Raw genomic sequence first — 16,408 nt, forward strand, 5'->3', positions numbered from 1 at the left:
CGCTAGATTGATTTCCAGACTGATTATACCAGTTTATAATCCCACCAGCAATAGAGGAGTGTTCCCATTTCTCTATATCCTTGTGAGTATGTGCTGTGGCTTGCTTTTTCGATCTTAGCCATTTTGATTGGTATAAGGTATAATCTCAGGGTCATTTTGATTTGCATTTCCATGATGAGTAAGGACTTTGAACATTTCTTTACGTGCTTCCCAGTCATTCGAGATTTCTTTGTTGAGAATTCTCCATTTAGCTCTGTACCCCATTTTTATTTGAGAGATGGAACCTGAAAGGACCACCTCCAGTAGTCAATGCAGACAGGGCCTGCATTGAGAAGGATGGGGACACCAACCCACCTTCAAAATTTTTGACCCAGAATTATTCCTGTCAAAAAAAAAATTCACGAACAAAAATTGAGCAGAGACTGAAAGAAAGGCCAACCAGTTCCTGGCCCAACTTGTGATCCACCCCATGGGTGGGCAAGAAACCCTGACACTATTACTAATGCTGTATTGTGCTTGCAGGCAGGAGCCTAGGATAGCTGTCCTCTGAGAGGTTCTACCAGCAACTGACTGAGCCAGATGCAGATACTTACACACAAGCATTGGACTGAGGTTGGGGACCCCTCTGAAAGAATTAGGGAAAGGACTGAAGGATACGAAGGGTATGGCAACCCCATGGGAAGACCAACAGTGTCAACTAACCTGGACCACTGGGAGCTCATAGAGACTAAATCCCCAACCAAAGAGCATACATAGACTGCTCCAAGGGGCCTAGAACATATATAATAAGAGGACTGACTTGTTTGGCCTCAGTAGGAGATGGGCCTAATCTTGTAAGAAGTGATGCCCTTCAGAGGTGAATGGGAGAGGAGATGGAATGACAAACTCTGGGAGGGGGACCTGCAGGGAGAAGCAATTGAGATGTAAGTAAATAAAATAATTAATTTAAAATATGCTTTGCTTTATAGACAAACTGTAGTGTAATCTCTTCTTTGGCCACAAGAGAGCATATGTATACCACAATTTGAAAGTGTTTCTTGATCACTATCAATTTCACAAATCCTCAGGATTTTTTTTATGACTTGAACTTCTACATTTTCCTCCATCCCCACTCTAAAACAAAACAAAACAAAACAATAAAGATAAGGTCTTATGTAGCCCAGGCTAGCCTAAAATTCAGTCTGCAGCTGTAAACCCCTGATCTTCTTGCCTCAGTCTCCTGTTGCTGAGAGTACAGATACACACTTTCTAAACCTGATTTCTGTGGCACTTGGAACCTCTGTTCTTAATAATTAAGAACCAAGAATAAGGCACTTAAGCAATAAAAGATCTCCCTCAGTGTTTGACAGGCCTCAAGAAGCTGGAGGAGTATTTCAAAAACACCACGCTTGCCAGGAGCCCCTGCAACTCCCCAGCCCTGTGCCTTGGTAATTCAAACCACAGGTAAGTGCAAACATTTAGGTAAAAGGAAATGATTTTCAGCCAAGACACTAATCCTACCCCTTTACTCTGGGAAAGTATAGGCTGAACTCTGAGGGTCACTGAGTGTGGTCACATTCACTTTGACGAGGGAATGCAGTTCCCACGTACAGCATGATCCAAGGCCAAAGCCTGACAGTAAAGGGAGAAAGGCTTCCTGTCAGAATTTGCCAGGTTACTATGTAGAATGCAAAAGTATAAGCCAAAGGTCCCAGCTCCCTGGCATTGTCCCGTGCACCAGAAAGGACCGCACAAAAGAAGTTGGGGACTACAGGGTAGGTTTGCGAGCACCTTGTTGCTATGGAGCTCATTGTAGCATGCTGCTTACAGGTTTGTGATGACCAATACTCTGGACACAAGCACTGCCTTTTTTGTTTCTAACTATGTTTCTTTCCCCATTCAAGACCTCCACTCACGTCTTCCTAGATCAAATGTCAATTCCATTCAGATAATCCTGGTTTAGAATACAAGTGTCACACTTCCCAGCTAATCTTTCAGATACACAGTGCTTGTTTGATTGCAAGCATGCATGTGTAACATGTGTTTAATTTCTGTGCTGGGCATATGCTGTGAGAGAGAAAGATAGTACAAAGAATAGAAAATTACAAGACCTCAACTCTCCTAGAGACTTAACTGTTCTCAGTCTAACAAATTATCTCAGTTTGCTTTCTGATATAAGGCATTGAAAATTCTGTTTTGTCTTCAGTCTTCTTATCCAAATCTTTAAAATCAAGACCCCCTTGAAGCTACGAAGCCTTGACTGAAAACACCCAGTCAGCTTTGATACCTTGGCTCTTTTTCTGCTATTTTCCCAATTTTGGTTGGTTTTCTTTTCTCCATTAATCAGTTCTTTTCTCTGCTTTTGCCTTCCAGACTTACATTGCATTGGGATTTTTCTGTAAAGCATGGAAAGCCATTGACCCAAGGTAACATGGCATTATCCCCCTAAACAGGATTAAAGCAAGATGGCTGACTTCATACTGGCAATGCTGAGAACCTATGACTGCTCAGTGTGTGGGGGTGATCCTGAAGACCTATAAGTTTATTGAAGAGCCACTGGTTACTATTCAATGTTGGAAGGTTAAAGAAACTGGATTGTTATGTCTGAGAAGGATGGCAATGATGGCAGATGTAACAGTGGATGAATTCATCAGCAAGATATCAATAATTTATAAACATTCCTGAGTCTCACCTGAGACAAGATGATAAAAAGAAAAGAAAATTAACCTTGGACCTCTTTATATATTGTCTGCCCACGGAGAGGGCATTATCTTACATCCTGGGAGAGGACGTTTTCTCACTTTAGTTAACACAATCAAGACAATCCTCTAAGTATATGCTGAGGCTTGTCTCTCAGTCAATTCCTGATCCAGTTAAGCTGAACTGGAAGACTATGAAGACTAACCATCACACTATGTTTAACTGATGCTTAGTGGAAGTACATCTTAATTACTTAAACATAGCAAAATTCAGACCAGAATAGAAAGGCCTTACATCTTGGCTATTCATTTTAATTCTTATAATTTATTCATTGCCATAGTTTCATTGTATATAGTATAGACTTTCACAAAGACTATTTCTTCCATATATGTACTACATTTTCACTGTATTCTTGTCCTCACCCACCAGTTCCTTTCTCTACCTATCTCACTGTGGTTTTAGTTTACTTTTTCTTATGAGCTAAAGATAAACATTTAAAAGTACAATTCTTGACCTTTTCATAGTCCATCTTTTGCAAACTATTTATTTCACTCACTCACTTATTGAATGGGTTGTTTGGTTTTGTGGTATTTAGGTTTGTTATAGTTCATCTTTTTATTATTCTGGATATTATTTTTCTGTCAGAATAGCTAGTCATACTTTTCTCTCATTCTATGGACTGCCTAACTTGGTTATGTATGCTTCCTGTACTATGCAAAAGGTTTTGAAATTCACAGAGTAAGCTCAGTTGCCATATTCCTGAAGGACTAGAGTCATTTTAAGTCCTTACCTGAATAGGAGGACAATCTGGCTGCAACATCTCTCCCCCCATGGATCACCAGAGTTGATTTGGCTGACTTAGGTACCTAGGCAGGTGTGCACTTTCTTCCGGACCACTCCAGGTGGATCCTTTCTGAAACTGCGTGTTCCACTGAAGAGGACCTTCCCAGAATAGAGGAGGACCAGTCTTTGGTTAAGCGTATGCAAGTAGGATACCTTTAAAGCGCTCCCAAGAAAGCCCTCACTCACCTATGTCTAACAAGTTTTCCTTTAACAGTTTTATACTTTCAGGTCTCCCATGAAAGCTCTTCATCCATTTTGGGTTGAGTTTTGAGTAACAAAAAGGAGACAGGGTTCTAGATTCATGCTACATGTGAATGTCAAGTTTTCTCAGCACAATTTGTTGAAGAGTGTATTTTTCTTGAATATATGTTTCTTTGTAAAAAAAACCATGTGTATTATAATTCTGAATACTATAAAGTTCCATTTTTGTACCAGTGTCATATGATTTTTGTTATTATGGTTTTGTAGTGTAATGTCTCATCAGATATTCTGTTACTTCACTTTTTGTTTAAGATTGCTTTGATCATTTGGAGTCTTTATAATTCCATACAAATTTTAGGATTAGTTTTTCCCCTTTTTAGAGTAATGCAATAGAAATTTTAATGGAATTTAATGAGTAGATCACTTTTAGCTACACAGTTATTTCATTCTATTAATTCAGCTAATTCATGGGCCTAGGAAGTCAAGTGTCTTCTATTTGTCTTCAGTGTTTTTTGTTTGTTTGTTTCTTTGTTTGTTTGTTTTGGTTTTAATCATTTTCCTTGGAGACATCATTCACTTCCTTTGTTAGCCTTAGTCATAGGTATTTAAGATTATTTGAAGCCTTTGTGATTTATTGACATATTGTTATTAGCATATAGAAAAACTACTCATCTTTATATGTTTAATTTGTATTTTACTACTTTACTGAAAGTGTTTATTGTTAGAATCTTTTAGTAGAATCTTTATAAGTCTTGTATGTACATTTGCAAACAAGAGTAACTAGTCCTCTTCCTATCCTATTTGTATAGTTTCTATTTCTCTTGTTTTATTGATCTAGCTAAGATGTCTAAGTACATGCTGAATAAGAGGGAACCTATGTCACCTCATTGATTTTAATGGAAACACAACGAGTTTTTCCTCTATTGGTACAATGTTGGATGTAGTTTTATAGGCTGCAGCTTTTTAATATGCTGGAAATTTTTTCTTCTTTTCCTAGTTATTTCAGAGCTCTTAACCAGAACAAATGCTGAAATTTGTCAAAAGTTTATCTGTGTATATATATGTATACATATATATATATACATATATATACACAGATAAATATATATATATTGGTTTTTCGAGACAGGGTTTCTCTGTATAGCCCTGGCTGTCCTGGAACTCACTCTGTAGACCAGGCTGGCCTCGAACTCAGAAATCTGCCTGCCTCTGCCTCCCAAGTGCTGGGATTGAAGGCGTGCGCCACCACCACCCAACTTTATCTGTATATATTGAGATAATAAAATTCTACCTTTAAGTGATCTTAACAATTAGCTCAATATTTCCAGTTCTCTGTATTTATTAAAGATAAGTTGATAGCCATGAAGACTGATCAACTGAGGGTTTATTATAAAAATAAAATGATCACATATGGACCTGGCACCGAGACTCATTATAACTATAAATTTTGCTGGGCTCTGTATTAGGATCCAAAATGAGGAAATAACTCCTTCAAGATACTCACAACTAAACCTTAATAAAAACATCCACAATGAGAAGAAAGGCACTAAGGGTATAAGAACAAACTCACAGGAAAGGAATTAAGAAGACTCAAAGAATAAATTAAAAAATGAAGTTTCTATCTTACAGTTATTCTTACCAACAGATAAGGAGATGACTATCAGTGTAAATAAAGTTTGCTATCTGGTATAGGAGCATAGCATGGCCTAGAGCCTAGTAACTCACACGAGCAGGAAGGGTATGGAGGGGGGAGAGGGAGAGGGAGAGGGAGAGGGAGAGAGAGAGGGAGAGGGAGAGAGAAAGAGAGAATGTTTTAAAAAATCAAACAGCCCATGACATCCCTAATAAAGATAGCAGAGGTTTACTATGCCAAAAGAAATGATGATACAACGCTTATGGGACGTGGATTCAAAGGGTTAACATAGCCACACCATGTGCTAATATATGTATTAACATCTCTGAGAAACAGAAACAGTATATAGCAGAGAAAGCAGCATTGACGTTGCACAGCAGTAATCCATAGGTCTTTCATTTAGTTGATCAGGTAGCTGAAATTAATGGCAGTGCAACAGTCAAATGGGTTTAGAAATTAGCAACAGATGACCTATGTATTAATTTTAATTTGACATACATATTCCTTTGCATAATTTATCAACTCTTGTTTTTTTTCTGAGACAGGGTTTCTCTGTATAGCCCTGGCTGTCCTGGAACTCACTTTGTAGACCAGGCTGGCCTCGAGCTCAGAAATCTGCCTGCCTCTACCTCCAAAGTGCTGGCATTAAAGGCATGCACCACCACTGCCTGGCTTAATTTATCAAGTTAAATTAAATTAAAGCAATACCATACCTTCAGATGGAGGCAAGATTGAATTCAAATATTAAGGGACTGACAACACAATTTGTCTTCTTAGCATTTTATTTTATTTATTTTTTGGTTTTGGAAATTGTAAAATATGTTGAGAGCTTATTTCAGAAACCACATGGGGTCTGTTCTCTATTTCTCCCATTGAAGGTTTTCTTGTACCCTTCCTTGAATTCAGTGCTCAGCCAATTCCCCCGGTGAACTCCAGTAAATATTGTTTACAAATGTGGTCATTCTGGTGTCCCATGAGTGAGTCCTGGGTCCCAGGAAGGCAGCCTTGGAAATAGATTGGTTCTCAGGATATTGATTGATAGAGACTATGGTATAGATTATACAGACACAGACAGAGGATAATAGATGAACACATATTCAGTTTTCCCTGGATTACTAGAGGACATTAGGAAAGGTAACAGAGATCTGGTGACCTTGTCTTAGTCAATATGTGAATATTGATCAGCGGGTAAATTCAAGAGAAACGTGGCAGTACCAGTCAGCTAAATCTTAGAAGTTCAACAAGTAATGCAATTCTGCAAACTTTAAATAAACGGAAAATGAACTATAGGAAAACATTCCTCCCAATCCCAACAGAAAGCCTTCACATCTGCTTTAGTGTTCTTCCAGGAGGAAATCCTTTGCCATCTGTCATTATTTCTACGCAAGGGCTTGGGAAAGAACTACTTGAGACTACTTTGTGAACGGCTTTGTTTTCCACGAGAACGTGATGAAAAATGGAAAACCCTCCAGAATGTTTGGTTAGGAAGCTTGCCCTTCATGCTCTTCTTTGCTGGGGTAAGTCAACAGGCGGTGGTTGAAATTCAGGTCTTTCGTGCATATATTAGTACCTCTGAGGAAAAGCGGCCAACCAGTGACAGCGAGCAGAACTATTGATGTCTTGATTTTGTTGGGCTTTCTGACTGCATTCCAAAGTCCAGGAAAACATCACAGGCACCAGCTATGAAGCTGGTACCCATCTTTCTGCTGGTGACCATTGGTATTTGTGGATATTCTGGTAAGTCACTATCTGGAGCATTGAAAGTTCTCTCCTTTTCTGTTTCTATTGCAACACAATTAATCCTGGCATACTGGCAATAGAGTATGGTAAAGGGGGTCTCAGAGTCACAGAAAATTATAACTACTGCAGACAGTGGAGCTCCTGCATCAATCAAGCTATAACCCAATATAAGCACTATTCCCAATGCACAGTAAATTAGTTAGATTGCTAAATTGAATCTCCTGAAATAGGTACATTTATCAGCTATAAAGACTGTTGTAAATGAGCTTAGAGTGGGGCAGAGGATGAGCTTTCTATAGAAATTGCTGTACTGCACTCTCCAGTGAGGTGAACAGGCATGGTTCAGTGGCTAAACTGGGGAGTGAAGTGCTTAATTTTCAAGTAAGGCACAGAACCTGGCTCCTTTGAAGGCTGAGACAGTCCTTTGAGAGGGAGTTGCTGTAACTATCAGGATGAGATGTTTGGGTCCTTGAGAAAAATCTTTGATAGTAGTCATTTCTCTCCAAGGGTAAAGCGTTTGGAGAATGCCATCCAGAAAGATATAGAACTCACAGAAATGTTTAATGTGAACATTATGAAGATTAACCATAAAATTTTAAGTTCTACCTGCACTCAGAACACCGACCAAAGATGGCTGCTTTTACTAGATTCTTTTTGTTGAGAAATTTGCCAGATTTGAATATTTCATTGTCCCTTAGTGTGCAAGGAAACTTTTCCCAGACAAAGATGACAGCAGAAAGGAGCACAGATCAAAATAACTAACAGTCTATGAAGAGAAAGTTTGAAGGAAAAATAGGTTACAGAGATGGAGGCAGGGCAAGGCACAGGCTCCAGTTTCATACTTTGAATCAGGAATTAGGAAACAGTTTTTCAGAGAAATAATGAACCTCAGAAAAATCTTAGCTTAGCTACTAAAATACAATTTATTAGGTGAATATTGAAATGCACATATATATTTAAATATCTGCACAGGTTTTCATAAAACTACATCACACATATTTTCTACTCTGCTTATCTTCTATGCAAAGTAATTGCTCTTTTTTTCTCTGGAAAAATGTTTTAAACTTTAAGGTGTTATTATTAACTTGTCTACTGTACAAATTGATAGGCTTTATTATGATATATGCATAATCCATCCATATATCCTGAACTAACCATGTTCAGCTTTCCTTCTTTCTACACCTCTCTTTTATAAGTACCTTGTTCAGCCCCTTTACATCTCTTCTGATATATTCCTGTCCCTCATCCTCCCTGACCCTTCCTATCCCTAGTGACTGCTATTCCTTAAATCAAAGATACAAAGTGCAACTTCCCCATCAAAACCTTGATACTCCCTACTGTCCTCAGGAAAAGTTCTGTAATTACAGGTATGACACTGAAGGCTTGCAAATATCTTACTTGACTGACTTTTTTTCCTGCATTGCCCAATGATCTAGTTATTTGCCACACCCACTAAAATTCTGCTCTCTGGCCCCACTCTCTGGACAGATGGCTAACCATTCTACAGACATTCACATTCATTTTAACATCACAAGGATTTATTGATCTTGTATCTAATTGCCTTCGCTCTTCTTAACCCAGAACTGTTCCTATTCTAATTGGTGGCAATTATGGTGTGAGACTGAACTGAGTTGATTTCATGAACTCTAATCTAGTTCATCCATGCTTGGTCTTGACTGGAGAATCTTTATGGAAAGATTGGCTGAAGGCTGTGACTGTGGACAACCTATATACAAAATACTCTCTCATTCAATGCCCCATCAGTATCTACTGAATGAGTTTTCAGTACTTTCTTTTACACGACACAATCTGTTCATAAACTCCTTACTCTTACAGATCTTCTATTCTAGGGAAAGGATGAAACAGGTAAAATAACACATGCATAACATAGTAAATAACAATAAGAAAATATGAGAGAAGAGCAGTACAAGATGCTGCTTAAGTATAGTGGCTGCTACAGGTTTCTCTAAGGGATAACATTTGGAATGAAACCAGACCACAGGAGGAAAGAAGGGGTACAGCTATCTGGAAAAAGTTCTAGGGAAATGAACTGCCAAATATCATGGCCCCAAAACCACCAATATGCATGGGAAATCCAAAGGAGTGCACGTGGATTGGAGATGTTGATGGGCGGAGAGGGAGGGGATGGAGTCTTAGACAGGGATGGGTGTACCATGTTTCACTCTTTGTTCCATTTTGCTCTGCAGCCACTGCCTTTCTCATCAACAGTGTCCCTCTTGTTGACAAAGTACCTTTACCTTTGGACAACCTTATTCCCTTATTTGATCCCTTGAAGATGCTTCTGAAAACCCTGGGCATTTCTGTAGAACATCTGGTGGCAGGGCTGAAGAAGTGTGTGGACGAGCTGGGGCCAGAGGCTTCAGAGGCCGTGAAGAAGCTTCTGGTAATGATAATTTGTTCTTATTTCCAAGGTAGCCTTTGCTACCTGAACTTTTAAGTGTATTATTCATTCTACATTGGTTATACTCATGATATGTGCATATCCCAGGGACTCCAAAAAGCAAAACATTTCCATTTATAACAATGGCATTTGAACAGTCTAAGCTGTGACTTTATCTAATCGCACAGCCTCGGGATCCTAGATAAGACACACCGAGTCTTTCCTTCAACCTCAGCACAATGTTGTCAAATAGGGGATTAAAAGTGAATATTTTTGAAACATACTAATTACAGGTAAGAAGGCTTATCACATTTATCTTTGTGTTTCTATTTTCCAGGAGGCTCTATCACACCTGGTATAAAATCTGCATAAAGAGATTTAAGGTGGGAGTGTAAAGAGAAGGATGTGCTCCCTTTGGCTGTCTGGATCTCATTCTATCATTTGTAAAGTGAATGTCCTAGAGTTTAGGGAGTCTAGAAAAGTATGAATAAAGCAATGAAAAGATCTGTGGCTCAACCTGTGTTCATTCTAGAATATAACTAGACACTTTTCCTCTTGTGCCACATTCTCTAGGGACTATTATTGGACAAATAGTCTAGCATCCAAAGTAGACTATACTCATTCCTTTCTCTCCATGTCAGTCAGTTTTGCCCATTACCTGCCATTATTTATGTACTTGTGCTTCCAGATTCCTTATCTTATTCTCCCATAAAAAAATCTCATTAAAAGATGAAAAAAATGTAAGTAACCTTCAACAAGAATAAGACCATGCTAATATCCGTGCAACTCTAAGATAGCAATTTCTATTAAATCCGTTGTTGGATTAAGGCCATTCAATAGCTTCAATGTGTCTTTACTATATAATCATCAGACAAAGCACTTACAAATTATTTATTTCTTCTGCCAAATCTAGCATTCACAACAATATTGGCCAGGCAGAAATCCTAGTGGATTGATAGGAACACCAACCCACCCACAAAACTTTCAACCCCAAATTTATCCTGTCTATAAGAAATGCAGGCACAGGGATGGAGCAGAGACTGAGGGAATGGCCAACCAATAAATGTCCCAACTTGGGATCCAGTTGATGTTCAAGCACCAATCCCTGTCACTATTAATGGAACTCTGCTATGCTTGTGGACAGGAGTCTAGCATGGCTGACCTCTGAGAGGCCCCACCAACCAACTGACTCAGACAGAGCCATATACCCACAGCCAAACACTGGTTGAAACATAGACCCTCTGGGCTCTCAGAGACTGAACCACCAACCAAAGAACATATATCCAGGATTCCTGCCTGGCCATAGGAGACAGCCTCTCCAGGCTCCATATCCCCAATGCTGTGAGTCATAGCTAAGGATACCCCCATTGATTCTGGGGCACCTTCCCTCTCTCAGGTGTCTGTCTCTTTCTGGAGATGCCCTCTACCTCCTCTGACCCCTTTTGGTTGCATGTTTCCATTCTTTCTCATAACCAGCCAGCCATTCCCTGCCCTTCTCCATACCCAACCTAGAACCCCCCTCCCCTCCTGAGCACCTCTCCCAACCAGATCCCTCCCTCCATCTGTCTTTCACTACCATTCCATTCCTCCTACCAAGTGAAACTTAAGCATCACCTTGTGCACTCCTTCCTGGCCAGCCTCCTTTTGTGTGTGGACTATAGCATGAGCACCCTTTATTTTTCACTAATATCCACTTAAAACTGAATACATATCATGTGTACATGTTCTTTTGGAACTGGGTTACCTCATTCAGAATGATATTCTCATGATCTATCCATTTGCCTGCAAAATTCATGATGTCATTGTTTTTTGTAGCTGAATAGTATTCCATTGTGCAGATGTAACACATTTTCTTTATCCATTTTTCAATTGAATGACAACTTGGTCATTTCCAGCTTCTGGTTATTATGAATAAAGCTGCTGTGAATAAAGTTGAGCAAGTGTCCCTGTAGTCTGGTGTGGCATATTTTGGGTATATGCCCAGTAGTGGTATGGCTGGGTCTTGAGGTAGGACTATTCTCAATTTCTGAGAAACTGCCAAACTGATTTCCAAAGTGGTTTTATAAGTTTGCACTCCCACCAGCAAAGGAGGAGTGTTCCCCTTGCTTCACATCCTTGCCAACATGTGCTACTGAGATGATGTGGGATTTTTTTTCTTTCAGTGTTTAGGTGGTGGATTACGTTGATGGATTTTTGTATAGTGAACCATCCCTGCATCCCTGGGATGAAGCCTGCTTGATCATGGTAGATGATGTTTTTGATGTGTTCCTGGATTCAATTTGCAAGTATTGTATTGAGTATTTTTGCATCAATATTCATAAGTGAAATTGGTCTGAAATTCTTTCTTTGTTGGGTTTTTGTGTGTTCTAGGTATCAGGGTGTCTGTGGCGTCAGAGAATGAGTTTGGCAGTGTTCCTTCTGTTTTCATTTTGTAGAGTATTTTAGGAGTATTTGTATTAGCTCTTTCTTTCTTTCTTTTTTTCTTTCTTTCTTTTTTCTTTTTTGGGTAGTCTGATAGAATTCTGCACTAAAACTATCTGTCCTTGGGATCCTTTTGGTTAGCAGACATTTAATGAGTGTTTCTATTCTTTAGGAGTTATAGGGCTCTTTAAATAGTTTACCTGATTTAACTTTTTTAAGTGGTACTTGTTTAAAAATTTGTTCATTTCCTTGAAAGTTTTTCAATTTTGTGGAATACAGGCTTTTGAAGTAAGACTTAAAGATTCTTTGAATCTCTTCAGTGTCTGTTGTTATGTCTCCCTTTTCATTTCTGGCTTTGTTTATTTGTATACTGTTTCTCTGTCTTTTGCTTAGTTTGCCTAAGGGTTAGTCTATCTTGTTGATTTTCTCAAAGGACCTGCCCTTGGTTTCGTTGATTCTTTGTATTGTTTTCTTTGTTCCTAATTGATTGATTTCAGCCATGATGTTGATTATTTTCTGCTTTCTTCTCCACTTTGCTGTGCTTGCTTTTTTTTTCTTCTAGAGCTTTCAGGTGTGCTTTTTAAGTTGCTGCTATGAGAACTTTCTAATTTCTTTATGGAAGGACTTAGTGCTATGAAATTTTTTTCAGGCATTATTTTAAAACCTGTTCACTAAACAGATATAGACACTCCTTAGTTTAACATACTTATGTCAAAGTTCATTCTTTGCCATGTCCCTAACTAGGAGTGTAATTCAATCAAGTATAAACTTATCCACTGAGTAGCTAAACATGATAATTATTGGTCATTTGTTGCTTTATGTATGTATTTTATTCAGTAAATGGTCATTAAATATTGATGGCAGTATTTTTAACTGATATTAAACATACAGTGACAAGTGAAGCCAACATGCTCCACTCATCTAGAGATCTTACAGAGGCCAGATTAGGTAAATAATGCTCTAGAAAGCAGTCAACAGAGTGAATATCATAAGGCAGAGAACTTGGCATCTTCAAAGAAATGAGCTATATCTGTGGGCCTAAAGTTGTTTGAGCAGATTCAGGGAACACAAACTGAGACCGTACATGTAGAACAGTAGAAGCCAAGTGCTAGGTATCATAATCATTGCCACTTCTCAAATATCCCAGGAAAGCTTTGAATAGTGTTGTGTCTGGTAACCTCCATCTCTCTGAATAGCATCATCACACATACTGAGGCATTAGTCAGCCACCTACTGCTCTATATCCATGCTTCCCTCTCTCTGACAGATACTCTCTGACTCATGGCCATATCTGTGTTGAGTCAGCTTCTAGTTTCTTGTACTTTCCCACATTACTTTTCTGCATTGACACTAGCTTACCTTGGTCTATCTACCTCTTACAAGTGCCACTGAGCCAGCCTTTTAATTTCATCTGGCCTCTAGATCAAGCAAGTGGAGTTTTAAAATGTAAGCCAGTGTTTTAATGATTAAACATTTTTATTTAGATTTGGGAAGCATTATTTTAGGATAACGCGTGAGGTCCTGTAAGATTACTTTTCTCCTTGACTTGGGTGATTTTTGTTCACAGCTTGCTTATTTTCCCTTTCTTCTGTGGACAAGCATAGCACTAGTAGAAATATCACTCACTCATCTTTAAGTGCCTCTTTTTCTGTCTTTTTTTTTTCTTTTTGAGATTTTTGTCACATTTAAGCACTTTGCCATGTTGTTTCTTTTTCCCTTCATGTATCGACACAAGTATCACTTCTCTAAAAACCTCCATGATTACTTGTACTGGCAAGATTCAATTGTAATAGGTTATAAGAAAAACAACATTTTTCCTTTCTGAACAGAAATTAAGCATTTATCAATGATTGATTGCAATTTGTCTCTCACTTTGGAGAAGTTCAAAAAGAATAGAGTAGAGCGTCTGCCACTGTCGATGGAGCATGATAATACTCACCATGGGATTTCTGAATACATGAGTAACACAATAAAAACACGTTGAATGACTCGCGTTTTAGATATTCTCCCAAACAATTTGTTTGAAGAAATTATAGGAGATAAATTGTTCTACAATTTGTTTCTAGTGATTTATCTTTAGGTTAATGCACATTCTACTCATGTTTCCAAGCAAATTGTATTGACAATAGAAAAAGCTAGATATATGGCTGTCTTTTCACTTTATTTGAATGTGGAGGTGGGTGGACAGGTTTGGATTTCCCAAGTTAGCCCAGGAACCATATAAGCCAAGTAAGCTCAAGATGCTGTCAAAGTTATCTTAGTGCCTTAGACAGAATTGCATGTTTAGTACTTTAAAATCAATCTTTGGACTCTAGAAAGTTCATGTCAATCTCTTGTGAAAGCAAATGGATTACAAATGGCAAGAGAAAATTTTAGGTACAATGAACATGTTCAGTATCTTATTAGATGACAGTTTTGTGGGTACAGATTTATCAAAATTCCTCAAATACATACTTAAATTTTTCCTGATTCAATAAACATGTAAACTTCCTTATATGCCATGCAATGCAGATCTACTCTTCCTTTTCACAGTAGTCTCAATTCTAATAATAATGTAATTCCTATACTGCCAAGTCTTTCTCACAATAATTATTAGCCTTTCAAATGGGTACTTTACTCAGGAAGCACCACCAATGTCCCTCATGAAAAATCTCATAAGGTCCAGTCAAAGTCACATTGGAAATGATGCTGTAATAAAATCTGAGCCTTTTAAGGTAGGATATGTAGACCCATCATTAATCCATATGTGTGGCTACTGGAAGATGCTAGTTACAAACAGGCACTCTGGCTGAGATCCAGTCCTCAATAAGTTGCCACGGTTACCTTGTTTGGAATTGCCATTCCTTTTTTTTTTTTTTCTTTACTTTCTATCAGGTCATGACTCCAATATTACTGACTTTGAGAAGTACTCCCACATCTCTCCACAGAGCACAGGAGATGCTGTTCCATATCTCACATTGCCAGGACCGTTCTCATGGTTATGCATTTTGTATGTGACTGCTTGATTAGACACTCAGCCCTTGTGTGAAGACTCTGAGCCACTTGAGGGCAACATTGGGCTTGAAGTAATGTTCACTCTGAACTCATAATGCATTTTTACATGGTTTCCTTAATGGTGGGCACAAGAAATATTTACTGAAGAACTATTAGCTACTAGAGTCTGCTTTTACTGCTCACAACTGGGCAAGGAGCTTTGAACATGGATCCTGTCCCAGGGGATTAAATTTCTATTTTTAAAAATATTTTAAATATTTATTCTCTTTATTTTCTTTTTAGAAAATATCTCTTTTCTTGAATAGTATTGGTGCACACCTTTAATCCTAGCACTTGGAAGGCAGGAGCAGGAATATCTCTTGTGAGTATGAGGCCAGCCCAATGTACAGAATGAGTCCCAGGACAGCCAGAAATACACAGAGAAACCCTAGCTAGGAAAACAAACAACAAAGAGATAAAAAAATTATTTCTTTAATTTTTTCAGATTATATTAGATTTATATCATTTCCCTTTTCCCTTTCCTTCATTAAAACCATCCCATGTGATTTTCCTTGCTTTCTTGTAGATTCATGGCCTCTTTTTTCATTAATTGTTACAGACATGTTTATACTTTTGTATTTATAAATGTGTAAATACAACATTATAATGAATAAATGAAATAAATCAAGTTTAAAGATCATGTTAAGAGATGGACTTGATGGAATGAAATGAGACATCCCAAGTGGCGTAGGAATACTATCTAGCAGATGTGATTTTAAACACTAGAACCTATAATGAGCTTTCTGAGAAGCTAATCTTGGAGAAATAATTTAATGAAATGAAGACCAAGCCTCTTACTGCTACTGTATGGCAATATGTTAAATAAGGGTAATAGCAAAGGACTTTCAAGGGTGAAAAAGAACCTTCTAGAAATGCTTGAAGTTTCCTTCCATGTGCCTGGAGAGAAGGGGCAAAGGGATGGGATATAGGAGAAGGGATGGAAAGGGGGCAGCTCTGGCAGGATTAACCACTGTGAGGTAACTAAAACATAAGTTTTTTTCCCAGAAAAATAAGATGGAGAGTGGTGGGAGGAAGTGATACGATTTGAATTCTATTTAAAAGAAGCTTTCCACCAAGCGCTTCCGAGAAGGGCGTAATGCTGACTCCACAGGCTCTGGAGTCAAGGCAGGAACTTGTGAGGTCAGAGTAACAGTGCTGTGAACCATGTCCACAGGATGTTGCAGATGCTCCGTTTACACCGTTTGCCTGTTTGGTGGTCACCTGGTTTCTCTTCCTGTCTTTTGGTATCCTGTACTTGATCCCTGCTGAATGTAGGGAGCCTCACTATCTTTCTTCAATCACACAGTGATTATGAAGTTTTAGTGAGGCCACAAGCTCATAAAAGAAAAAAAAAAGAACATTATTCATGTGAAAGAAAGCTTTGTTTTTTCAAAATAAATGTATTTGACGCTTGAATATATGGATCTTATTAAGAGTTGGGGATAGATAACAGCAGA

The 16,408-nt window shown here is 38.4% G+C and overlaps 1 protein-coding gene across 1 annotated transcript; it reads left to right on the forward strand.

The window, feature by feature from the left end:
- Positions 1 to 6,921: 6,921 nt before the first annotated feature.
- Positions 6,922 to 10,001, forward strand: Scgb3a2 (secretoglobin family 3A member 2). The gene is made up of 3 exons (XM_031366294.1): positions 6,922 to 7,093; positions 9,304 to 9,500; positions 9,835 to 10,001. The coding sequence occupies exons 1-3, from the start codon at positions 7,039 to 7,041 to the stop codon at positions 9,856 to 9,858; spliced, it is 276 nt and encodes a 91-aa protein (XP_031222154.1). The 5' UTR covers positions 6,922 to 7,038; the 3' UTR covers positions 9,859 to 10,001.
- The last annotated feature ends 6,407 nt before the right edge of the window (positions 10,002 to 16,408 follow it).

The sequence above is a fragment of the Mastomys coucha genome, unplaced genomic scaffold, assembly GCF_008632895.1.
Source record: "Mastomys coucha isolate ucsf_1 unplaced genomic scaffold, UCSF_Mcou_1 pScaffold13, whole genome shotgun sequence".
In the NCBI taxonomy this organism is placed as follows: domain Eukaryota; kingdom Metazoa; phylum Chordata; class Mammalia; order Rodentia; family Muridae; genus Mastomys; species Mastomys coucha.

Excerpts from the sequence above, each read along its gene's own strand:
- Scgb3a2 (XM_031366294.1), top strand. The coding sequence starts at position 7,039 with ATGAAGCTGGTACCCATCTTTCTGCTGGTGACCATTGGTATTTGTGGA. Across the intron at positions 7,094-9,303 it reads TGGTATTTGTGGATATTCTG|CCACTGCCTTTCTCATCAAC; the intron begins GTAAGTCACTAT and ends TTTGCTCTGCAG. Across the intron at positions 9,501-9,834 it reads AGGCCGTGAAGAAGCTTCTG|GAGGCTCTATCACACCTGGT; the intron begins GTAATGATAATT and ends TCTATTTTCCAG.